The sequence below is a fragment of the Hordeum vulgare genome, chromosome 7H (genome assembly GCF_904849725.1).
Source record: "Hordeum vulgare subsp. vulgare chromosome 7H, MorexV3_pseudomolecules_assembly, whole genome shotgun sequence".
Lineage (NCBI taxonomy): Eukaryota > Viridiplantae > Streptophyta > Magnoliopsida > Poales > Poaceae > Hordeum > Hordeum vulgare.
In genome coordinates, this window is record NC_058524.1 from 192,483,487 (window position 1) to 192,495,705 (window position 12,219).

The window sequence follows — 12,219 nt, forward strand, 5'->3', positions numbered from 1 at the left end:
CCATTTGTCATCATGCATCTTCAATTTCTTCATACTATAAGTCATATGTATGCATGATTTACAAGACTCAGGGGGAGATCTCCATGATATAAATCATCAATGTGCATTTGTTGTGAAAAGCAAAATCCTCAAGATATGCACATCTTCAGGGGGAGTCTCTCTGAATCTTGATTTCAAATTCCTCAAATGAGTATTTACACTTCATATTTTTTATCCCTGTTGAAGACTTAACCTAATTGTCATCAACCACCAAAAAGGGGGAGATTGTAAGTGCATCTAGTGCCCCTTAGTGATTTTGGTGGTATGAAGACTTATAGGATAAGTATCTAATGTGTTCATGAGTGTACACAGGATCTATAAGTCGCTGAGGAGTTTGAAATATTCGATGAATATCGACCCCTAAAAATGTATATCTTCGGTTGAAGAAATTGGTCTGAAGCTGAAGATTTGAATCGTGAAGAATTTGCGATGAAATTGATATTCCTCATGAAGATATAGAAATTGAGGAATTCGGTGTGTCCTGAAGAAAATCATTCTGAAGACTTTGAAGCATGAAGATTTACTCTTTCTGTTTTGTTTTCTTCACACTTGAGTAATAGGAACACCGTACTGTTAAAGGGGGTTGAGGTAACACATTGGAATGAATTTCCTCATGATGCGCTCAACCCAAGCCTAATCCTACCAAAAGCCTCAAGTGAGGAATATGAGTGACATGAGGACTCTCACAGTTGAGGGTCCCGACCGTTTCGATAGCCCCCCCCCCCACATCATTGGTCTTATCCACACCAACGGTCATATCATTTAAGGGCATTAGTGTCAAATCATGTCGGTATGCTCCCAGGCTATAAATAGCCACCCCCACAACCATTAGCTGGTTGGCTGCTCCGTTAGAAACTGACACTTGTCATAAGAACAACCCAAATTCCTCAGAGTCTTCGAGAGTAATTCATGAGTGAGGAAATACCCCAAACACCAAACCACAAACCGAAAACCAAGTGATTGAGCATCATTGAAGAAGTTGTTCCTGTGTGGGACTGAAGCCCTTTACCTTTGAGGACTGTGCATCCTCCAGATGGTTAGGCGTCATGGTCTAGAGCAATCCAGCAGTCAATTGTGGATCGCCGGGTGACCAAGTTTGTGAGGGTTTGGAAGTCTTCCCTGAAGACTTACCACGAGTGTTGGGCGAGGACTGTGTGTTCTTAGCCCAAGGAGAATACGGTAGGGACTGTGTGTCCCGGGACTGTGTGTCTTTTGGTTTCAATACCAAGCCGCTCCAAACCAGATGTACAACTGTCACAACAGTTGGAACTGGGTCATCAACTACTGTCTTCGCCGTGAAACGGGTTCTAATTCCTCAACTCTTTACATTCCTCAGATTATGTGTTGATGATTTTCACTGTCACTGTTTGAAGAATTTCCTGAAGACTTTCTCTAAATTTCCTCAACCCCAAATTCTTCACGCTAGTTATTCCTCATCTGTTTTCTTCGTGCCTGCTCACTATGCAATCTGTTTTCACATTCCTCATACTGAAAAACTGCTGTAGTGAAACTTTGTACTCCTGATCCTTTACTGTTTCCGCTGTAAGTTAGTCATCAGTGAGGAATTTCCTCAAAAGGAATTTCCTCAGTGATGAAATTCTAAAAATCTCCTATTCACCCCCTCTAGTCGATATAACGCACTTTCAAGAGCCACTGCACAAGAGTTGAAGACGCTGATTCCTAACCCAGCGAAGGGCATGGTGGCAGTTAACATCATTCGCTGGGCCATGAATCAGGCCGTCTCTGACGACGCTAAACAAAGGAAGAGGTGGTCCAAGTACAAGAACTACTCGACTCCTAATAACCGCCGTGCCGCAGTGTACTGGGAGACAACAATCGTGCCACCGGCGGTCATCGGTGGGGAGCCTAAGGAGGAGGAAGAACCGGTGCAGATGCCAGTCAGGGCGTGGGAGGCAGGCCGTTGTAGCTGGCAGATCGACCTCGACTCCACCGAGGACGACGATGACCCGCCGCCCCGCACGGTGATGGACAAGAAAATGAAGGCTAGCCACTTGAGCCGCCGCTCTGTACGCCTCAACGTCCGCCGCGGTTAGCCAGTGTCTGTTGTGTACTCCCAATCCCCCAATTCCCCTTCTACTCGATCCGCATCTACCTCCATTCCGATCTTGCATGAACTAGTATGAACTCGTATGAACTAGTATGAAGTGCCATCCTTATCTACCTCTATTCCCCATTCCCCTCTCTGCGTGGATCGAATCTACCGCCGGATCGAACGCAAAAAAGTAGTGCATGACGAACAGAAAAGTGCTTACCACCATTGCCGCGGGCCAGGTGATGATCTGCTCGCCGATGATGGAGTCCGGTGGTCTTCTTGCTCTCCTCCGATCCACCGCCGTCGGTGAGAGTTGGGAGAGTGGGGAGAGGGAGCGGTGAGGGGCGCTGGGGCTAATAACTGCCGACGCTTCGGGAAGCAACGCGGCTACTCGAGAGTGGCCGCGCGCTTGCAACCGCCGCAGCCCACGTGCACCGCTCGGACCTGGCCCTGGAGAAACTGCCGATTCGAGCGTTCCCAGGGAGCCAAGCCCAGGAGTGCTTTAAACATCGTGCCATGTAGGCCCAACAGTGTATGCAGCTAACCAAACAGTCCGCTTTCTTCCCGCGCGGGCCTGGTTAGGCCTCATGCAGGCAACCAAACGCGCCCGTAGTGCCTCGTCGAACGGAGTCGCCTCACTTCAGATATAGGGCCCTCCGCGCCGAGTCGCAAGGGCGGAGCAACACATGCCCCATCACGAGGGCTTGTCCGACACAAGGTTTCGACAACGACGAGGGAGGGGAGGAGATTGGGGGAGCCGTTGGCGACGGCACTAGGGTTCACCCCCAAGGGAGGGGGCGACACGGGGTACGAGATTAGGGGGTTAGAGCGTTATCTGCAGACTGAATAGCAAATACAGTATATATATATATACCTATTCGAATGGCTGTCATCAAGTTGCACACCAAATCAATTTGTCAATCCCCTAGAAGAATTCTCCTTTCCCAACACAGTTGACCCTGATCCATTTGGGAAAGCCGTAGCTTTCAGGGCAGCACCAACCTCCCTCTTCGGGCCGCTTCCAACATCACGGCGAGAGGAGCTTCCAACATCACGGCGAGAGGAGCTTCCCCACGCCCCCACTTTCCCACTGCCTCCCTATGGACCCGCCGTGGTCCCGGCCCACGAGGCATCCACCCATATAACCAGAAACAAACAGCCTTCCCGCACACTGTCACACCAGCTCCGGAGTCCCCTTGCCTCCACGGCGCGGCGCTCCTCCTCTCCTCTCCCGCCGTCTCCGCCTCACGGGCGCGCCCGAGCTCGAATCGCCGCCGGCCCAACCGGGAGCGCGCGCAAGCGGACGCGAGGTTGAGCCGTCATGGAGCCCGACGACGAGCGGGAGCGGGCGCTGGCGCCGCAGCGGAAGGGGATATCCTACAGCCAGCCGCTCTCGCGGGACGCGGTGGCGCAGGCGGCGTACGCGCGCCACGCCGCGCTCAGCTCGCACAGCCTCGACGACGACCCCATCGCCTCCGCCTCGGCGCACCGCCACGACCCCGCGCGCAGCGTGTCGTACCCCCACCAGCTCCCGCCCCACCACCGCCACAGCCGCGGCGGCGAGTCCATGTACCTACACGCCGCCTCCTTCAGCGGCGGCCCCGGCGCCGGCGCGGTGACGCTGGAGCGGGCCGTGGCGACGTCGGAGCACGGGGGCGCGGCCGGCAGGGGCGCACTGCAGGAGTTCGTCGGCGCGGGCGGGGGCGAGGGCATCTTCCGCGTGCCGCTGCGCGCAGCCATGCACCCTGGCCGCCCGCCGGCGCTCGAGGTGCGGCCCCACCCGCCGCGGGAAACGCAGGTGTGCTCCTTCCTGCGGACGCTCGCGTGCGAGCCGCAGCTTCGCCAGCTGTGGGCAGGGACCGAGTCCGGGGTTCGGGTGTGGGGCCTCGACGAGCTGTTCGCCGGGAGCGTCGCGGGGGCGCGCCGGGGAGACGAGGAGACCGCGCCGTTCACGGAGTCCGTGCCCGCGCCGCCAGCGCTCTGCGTCGCGTTGGACAGCGCGAACAAGCTCGTGTGGACGGGCCACAAGGACGGGAGGATCCGGGCGTGGCGCATGGACCTCGCCGCGGCGCCGGCGGCTGCAGCGGATGGTGGCGAGAATGCGCCCATGTTCAAGGAGGCCCTGTCGTGGCAGGCGCACAGCCGCACCCCGGTGCTCTCCATGGTCGTCACATCATACGGTGAGAAGCTCGCTTCCTTGTTCACCCCTAGCAATTTTAGCAATTTTGGTTTTCAACGGCTGCTTTGAGCAAAAGCAAAGATACGAGGACCATTCGGCACGAATTGTGAGCTATATAAAAAACAATGAACAATACTACTGTATATGAGCCATGAGCACAATCTGGTAAGATAACTGGAAATGCACAATTTAGACGATTTTACGTGACCGCGAAATGCTCACATTAGCTAATTTTACATCACTGCCAAGTCCTAACTTGGCAATAGCACTTTTGGCACATTTACACCTTTGTACTTTAGGCTGGAGAAGTTTTGGACGGTAGAGTTAGCCTTTCTTATAAAGAATAAAATTAACTTTTCCCCATACTGACGGACATCCTGTTTCTATCCTTTCCTCATAATAATGGAACAAGCATGTCCAACCACGTTGATGTTAATCATCAATCAGGTTATTTACAGAAAATTAAAACAAGCTTGATGTCACAGCCTGGTTACATAAAGCACACCTAGTGCCTCGCTCTTGCTACAACCTGAGAAAACCAGTGTAATAAGAGTGAATAGCTAACAGAATTAAGCTGACGAAAGTAAGCCCTTATTACAACTGAAAGCGATTCATTTATCCTCTAGTTCCTCTTCCATCTTCTGAAAAGAACTAGCTTGTGAAATGCTCGACTCTCATACCCTAGATAACTGATGCCAGTAAGCTAAATCAGTATTCCTTAATTGTAGATTCTTATGACCATATGTCTCTTGATTTCTGTTTTGCGGGGATATGACTCTTGATTGACTACTCTGAAACCTATGTATGTAGGGAATATTTTAGTATTATTAGTTTAGTTATTATATGCAGTTTATTTCACATCAAAACAAAAGTATAGGTTTCCCTTTTTGGCCTCCTCCGATTTGATTCAAGCATTTTCGAGGCATTGATATCTGAGTCACTAGGCTGTGTTACAAGTTTTGACATTCATGCATCTCTCTTGTTGCAGATAAGAGTTGCGAATCTAAATTTGAACTAAAAATGAGTGAAAAGTAATCTCAAATTGATATGTTTCATTTCAATCTCTTGGAAACAGGTGAAATATGGTCAGGCACCGAAGCGGGTGTTATAAAGGCATGGCCCTGGGATACCATTGCTAAGTCCCTCTCACTAACACCAGAAGAAAAATATATGGCTTCTTTAATGGTCGAAAATGCGTATATTGACCTTAGAAACTATGTCACAGTTGGTAACATGTTCTCTTTGCCCACTACTGATGTGAAACACATGCTTGCGGACCATTGTCGAGCGAAAGTTTGGAGTCTAACTAGCATGACGTTTGCTATTTGGTACGATTTTAAGTATAAATGCCATCACATCAATTTCTCAACTTCATTAACCCATGGCCGATTGGAACTAATTTTTTGATATACTTTGTATAGGGATGCTCGGACAAGAGAGTTGTTAAAAGTATTTGGCATGGACGGCCAAGTGGAGTCAGCTCGTTTAGAGCCACTAGTGATGCCAGAACAATTTATAGAGGAAGAAATCAAAGTAAAACCCACAAAGAAGGAGAAAAACCAAGGCTCTTTCACCTTCTTACAGAAATCTTGGAATGCCTTGATTGGGGCAGGCGGTGCAGTACGCAGAGTTGCAACTAAAGGAACATTCGTCGAAGATAACCGTCGAACAGAAGCAGTGGCTCAAGCAATGGATGGAGCAATTTGGTCAGGTTGCACAGATGGCTCGATTATTATGTGGGATGGAAATGGGAATTGGCTAAAAGAGTTCAGTTATCATAATTCTTCTGTTCAATGCATAAAGGCACTGGGAGAAAAGGTGTGGGTGGGCTATGCCAGTGGTGCTGTTCAAGTCATGGATGTTGAAGGTAACCCTCTGGGAGGATGGACCGGACATAGCTGTCCAGTCATTCAGATGGCCGTTGGTGGTTCTTACATCTTTACTCTAGCCCATCATGGTGGTATTCGAGGATGGCCTCTAACTTCTCCTGGGCCTCTGGATGATATTCTGCGAACGGAATTGGCGAAGAGGGAGTTGTCCTATACAAGGGTAGAGAACATTAAGATGCTTGTTGGAACTTGGAATGTTGCACAGGAGAAAGCATCACCTGAATCTCTTTGGTCATGGTTGGGTAGTGCATCATCTGATGTTGGATTGGTGGTGGTTGGCTTGCAAGAGGTTGAGATGGGTGCTGGAGTTCTTGCCATGGCTGCAGCTAAAGAAAGTGTAAGATAGTTGACCAAACCAGTCACTTCACTTTTTCTTGTTTTGTTGCTGCAAAATCAAGTAGAAGAGGTTATATTGTTAATGTATCCAAATAGGTAACAAGGGAAATCATAAAGAATATCTCTGCATTGTATAGTTAAAACTGCCAATATTGTTAATGCATGCAAAATACTCCCTCTGTACCGAAATATATGTCGCCGGAGTAGCTGAACTACAGTTGCTTCAACGACATATATTTCCGTAGAGGGAGTAGTTAGCAACTTACTAACTATTATCCCTCTGTTTCAAAATAGAACTGTTTGCATCTTGCCTTGTTCCAAAATATAAACAATACACCTCCTACGGCCTCGAAAAAACAGTAAGCCTCTGGATAATATTTATAAGGTAACACACATATTTTGAGATTTGGATTTTGTACTTTTTGACTACCCATCGGTCCAACTATATATATGAACAGTCACACTAAAGTGTCACCAATAGATCAAACATGCAAGCAGCTTCATATTATAAGACAAACTAATGGTCAAAGCTCGGCGCTCGGCTTCAGAGACCATGCCAACTCAACTGCGCTTGCGAAAATCCATGGAGTGTATTAGAGAAATGGCACTTCGCAATTGCCAATTATTGATTACACAGTTTCGTAAGTTTCTTAAAGTGCGGAACCGAACTTTTTATAGAATGCATGGTGGCTGTGGTGGGGTGGGGGTGGGGGGGAGGGTAGTATTTCCTCGGCATATTCGTGATTCTGTATTATCCAAGCATTAGGTGGATTTGTTTGTACCATAAACATCTTATTTTTGTGCTACGTTATATTATATTCTTATTCTTCTTGTTGTTTACTCTCTTTTAGCCACTAGGGATGAATATTGCAATCCTGTGTGTCTCTTTTTTTTGGCGGAACTGTGTGACTCTTCTTGACATACTTTTCGATCACAGTTGTTACAACAGTATATTTCAGTTTACTTGATTTGCTTTTGATTTTATATCAGTACTGTGATCTAATGACTGTACCACGAAATTACCAGTGAGAACTGAGAGGGAATAATGAACTTAAGTACATTTTTCCTTTTTGGACATTATTTATGAATATATATTTACTTGTTATTCTGCTTCTGTTCTATTTTGCAAATCTGCACAACACCAGCTACATTGTTGATGCTCTTATGTGTAAGTTCTGTAGGGCAACCGTTTGATGTAACTTGTCTTGCTTATGGCCTTAGGTAGGGCTTGAGGGCAGTGCCAATGGGCAGTGGTGGATAGATAATATTGGCAAGACACTTGATGAGGGGATATCCTTCCACCGAGTTGGCTCGAGGCAGTTGGCTGGATTACTTATTGCTGCATGGTACTGGTTTGCCATGAAATTGTCTATTAATACTGCCTAATAAATTTATATTATCACTTATTTTTACGTTTTGAGCATTCACACTTCTGTGTTATCTATGCTTATTTGAAGGGCAAGGACAGACCTTAAGCCACATATCGGTGATGTTGATGCTGCTGCGGTGCCATGTGGCTTTGGACGCGCTATTGGCAACAAGGTACATGATCTGGAAAGTGTGTATTAACTCTTCCATTTGGTACCGCCTATCCATCAAGTTATGTGTGCATTACCATTTTGCATATCCTAAGATTTCTCCTTGGACCTACTATAGATTAACTGGAAATATTTCTGCTGGCAAAATAATAAACTGACAACCTAGACAGGACTATTTGGATGCTCTAATATATGATCACAAAATACAACTTTCTAATGGGAAACAATTTTATAGCGAGTGATAAGGTTTAAAGAGTTCAGATGGCGGTTATACTTGGAGGAGAAACAACCTCGCTTTCTGCTGAGCTAGTAATAGACTTGGTGCTGTGTGACTTCTATCACGGGGTTCTATTGCTTGTAATTTTGTGTTCAGATTGACTTTGTAATTACATCTCACAGTTTTAATAGATTCAGCTGTGTGCATCAATTGATGCAGAGGCCAGGGGGTGACCCTCCTTACAAAAAATCTGTAGAGAAAAACTATCTAAACTGGCCAACGATAGAAAACAAGTAACATTAGTTGCCTATCATCTTGTGATTCTTATGTCAAAGTAATGCTCCATATTTCTGTTCAATTTTCGGTGTATATTGTCATATTGACAGCTGATTGTTCTTGCAGGGTGGTGTTGGGTTAAAAATGAGAGTTTACGATCGTAGGATATGTTTTGTGAACAATCATTTTGCCGCACATCTAGAAAATGTTACTCGTCGCAATGCTGACTTTGATCATATCTATCGGACAATGAATTTTAACAAACCTCATGGATCTGCAGGTTTCCCATTCTCACACCTCCTCTTTTCAAGTATTCTTTTACACTACTTTACTGTATATGAAGCCTATAACTTTTTCTCCTTCTGCTACAGCTTCTGACACGTCTGTCCAATTGCATAAAGCAGTGAATGTATGTAATCATCAAACTCTTTTTCTAAAATAATATCCAGCCTTGATTACTTCCGTTGCAACGATGCATACTTACGCATAGATCTTGACATACTGGCAGGCCAATGGGAATCAGCCTGATGAAGATAGACCTGAGCTAGCAGAAGCCGATATGGTTGTTTTTCTTGGTGATTTCAACTACCGACTTTATGGTATCACCTATGATGAGGCAAGGGATATGGTCTCGCAAAGGAGCTTTGACTGGCTTAGAGAAAGGGATCAACTTCGAGCAGAAATGAAGGCAGGAAACGTGTTTCAAGGAATGCGTGAAGGTTTTATCAGATTTCCTCCAACTTACAAATTCCAAAGACACCAACCAGGTCTTGCAGGTACTGTCTCTTCTCACACTTAAGTTCTTGCTCAGTTAAAATGTTCCACAACAATAAAGTTATTTTCCTTTTTCTTTTCTTTTTTGACATCAAATTCAGATAATGCTTTACAACTGATAATATTTTCCGTCAATTCTGATGTAGGGTATGATTCGGGTGAGAAGAAGAGAATACCTGCTTGGTGCGATAGAATAGTGTATCGAGATAGCCGTTCCGAAACAATACGTGAATGCTCATTAGAGTGCCCTGTTGTTGCTGCAATTACATCGTAAGATTCTGCAACACATAAGGCCTTGTACAATGTAAGGTGCTTAGGAAAGATGCTTAGCTAAATAAACCAGATTTTCAGACACCGGTGCTTATCTGTAGATGGTAGATGCTTAATTTAAACAACCATCCTATGGTGATAAGCACTGGTGCTTAAGACAAAGCCGATTTATTTTATCAAGTACCTCCCTTAAGCACCTTGCATTGTACAAGGCCTAATCTTGCTTTTTATAGAGAGAATCTACATCATCTTGTCCCTTCTCAAATATAATCAAGCTCTAATATAACGTGCTTTTCTTGTACATTTTGATAGATATGAAGCGTGCATGGATGTGACAGATAGCGATCATAAACCAGTGAACTGTACGTTTAGTGTTGATCTTGCAAGAGTGAACGAGCTGATAAGAAGACAGGAGTATGGAAAAATAATCGAATCGAATGAAAAGCTACATTGTTTGCTTCAAGAATCCCATCGTGTTCCAGACACTATAATCAGCACAAACAACATTATATTGGAAAACGAGGAAACTGTTGTCCTTCGAATAACAAATAACTGTGGATCAAAAAAGTCTGCTTTTGAAATCTTATGTGAAGGCCAGTCGACAAGCCAGCAGGACGGAACGAAATCTGATTTTATTCCAAGGGCATCCTTCGGCCTTCCACATTGGCTTGAGGTATGAGTTATAGTTTGTGTCTTTCGGTTTTGAATAAAGATATACTCCCTCCGATCCTAAATATAAGTCTTTGTACAGATTTCACTAAAGACTACATACGGAGCAAAATGAGTGAATATACACTTTAAAGTATGTCTATATTCATCCGCATGTAGTTCGTAGTGGAACCTCTAAAAAGATTTATATTTAGGAACGGAGGGAGTAGTTAGTAGTACGTTTCTGTTGTTGCTTTCGTGCATTTGCCTGGTTTGGATTTTGTTTCGTCGTACAAGCCTTTTTCATTTGCCACATCGGTCGCATCGTACTAGTATTTTGATATCAGCTTACTTTAGTGTGACTCTCCTGTCACAAACAAAAGTACCATATTTCGACCTGGAGTCCTAGGATCGATCACTGGTCATTCTTTGGGTTGTTACTGACAGGTTTCCATCTCTTGTGTTTGTAATTATACAATGTTCTTTTTCATTCTAGAGAAAACAAAATTAAGAGAACTACGGAAGCTCTCTTCTGCTTGTATGATGGACCCTTCTCAATCGAAAATCTGAAAACTATACCAGATGTTTCTCGTTCCAGGAACGAAAAATTAGACGAAACACGACTTATATCACTTGGTACCAAAATAGGCATGACGGTAGGTTCAAGTTTGGTTGCATCTGTAGAATTCCATTCGGTGGCTCTTTTGTGAAAATGCGAGCCAAGTTTTGTACTCCCTGTGTTCCTAAATACAAGTCTTTTTAGATATTCTACTATGGACTACATACAGAGCAAAATTGGTGAATCTACACTCTAAAATATGTTTATATACATCCTTATGTAGCCCGTAGTGGAATTTCTAAAAAGATTTGTATTTAGAAACAGAGGGAGTGATCTGCTGCCATCAGCCTAGCTGTTCTGTAATCTACTGCTGATCCTCCGATTTCTGCTACTGTTCTGCCATCTCATGTCATTTTACTTCCATCTTTGCTTCAGCCGTACCACTTAACTCTCTCCTATGTGCCATGCCATACAGGTTCAACCATCCATCGGCCTCATCGAGCCTGGAGAAACAATGGAAGTTAACGTGCATCACGAGAACTACTACACGCAAGAAGAATTCGTCGATGGAGTCGTGCAAGGCGGATGGTGCGAACTGACCAGAGACAAGGATGCCGTCCTGCTGGTCAATGTGACAGGCAGCACCTCAACCGAAACCGTTACGCACAGGATCAACGTCCGGCACTGCTGCGCCGCAAGCCCGGCGCCCCGGCCGGCCAGTCTACTGTCCATCGCCGCCCCGCCGCCCGGTGACGCTCCGTCTAGCGAAGGCCCCACGGAACGTTCTTCCAGAAAGAGCCAGTCGAACCATCTGCAGCGTTCGGACGCGCATTTCGGCGCCTCAGAGGTGCATGACCTGTGCCGTCTGCGGGACATGTAAGGGCTTTTCTCTTGTTTGATTGATGTAGTAGCAGTTTTGTATAGGGGGCGAGGTAATAGTGTGCTTACCAACAAGAATCAGGGAGGAGCTGCTCCACTGTTAACGCTGTACATATGCAGCCTCTCACCATTCTTCGTGTAACCAAGGAAGAATTGCATAGTTACAGGACATAATCTGTAGTTAGTTTTTTTTTTAACTTTTTTTTGGTGTGTGGAGGAGTGCATGTGATGTGGAATGACTTTCTATATATACTTAAGCCGCGTTTGGATTGAGTGTAAAATAATACAATACAAGTGTATTAATTTTACAAATGTAATTTATAGGGTTAGCCTGATTTCCGTCCGAAAACAATACAGACCTTCGGAGGCTTGTATTTTTTACGGATGTATCAAAGGGGAAAACGGTAATCCAAGCACAGCCTTACATGAAAGAGTGCAAAGGCAGATTGTGTGAGTTGCTACTGATGAATAGTCTGTTTATTGGCGAGAATGAGTTAGACCTTATTGAGCTTGATAGCGCCCTCCACCTAAGCTGCGTGCTGTTGAGAAGCTGGGACGTATC

At 45.6% G+C, this 12,219-nt stretch overlaps 1 protein-coding gene across 1 annotated transcript; it reads left to right on the forward strand.

Moving 5' to 3' along the window:
- The first annotated feature begins 3,057 nt into the window (after window positions 1–3,057).
- Window positions 3,058–11,965, forward strand: LOC123408301 (type II inositol polyphosphate 5-phosphatase 15-like). Its single transcript, XM_045101436.1, has 11 exons — window positions 3,058–4,272; window positions 5,347–5,599; window positions 5,693–6,497; window positions 7,718–7,842; window positions 7,954–8,038; window positions 8,654–8,807; window positions 8,899–8,936; window positions 9,036–9,303; window positions 9,448–9,571; window positions 9,884–10,244; window positions 11,254–11,965. Exons 1-11 carry the CDS (start codon window positions 3,414–3,416, stop codon window positions 11,656–11,658), a joined length of 3,477 nt encoding a protein of 1,158 aa, XP_044957371.1. The 5' UTR covers window positions 3,058–3,413; the 3' UTR covers window positions 11,659–11,965.
- The last annotated feature ends 254 nt before the right edge of the window (window positions 11,966–12,219 follow it).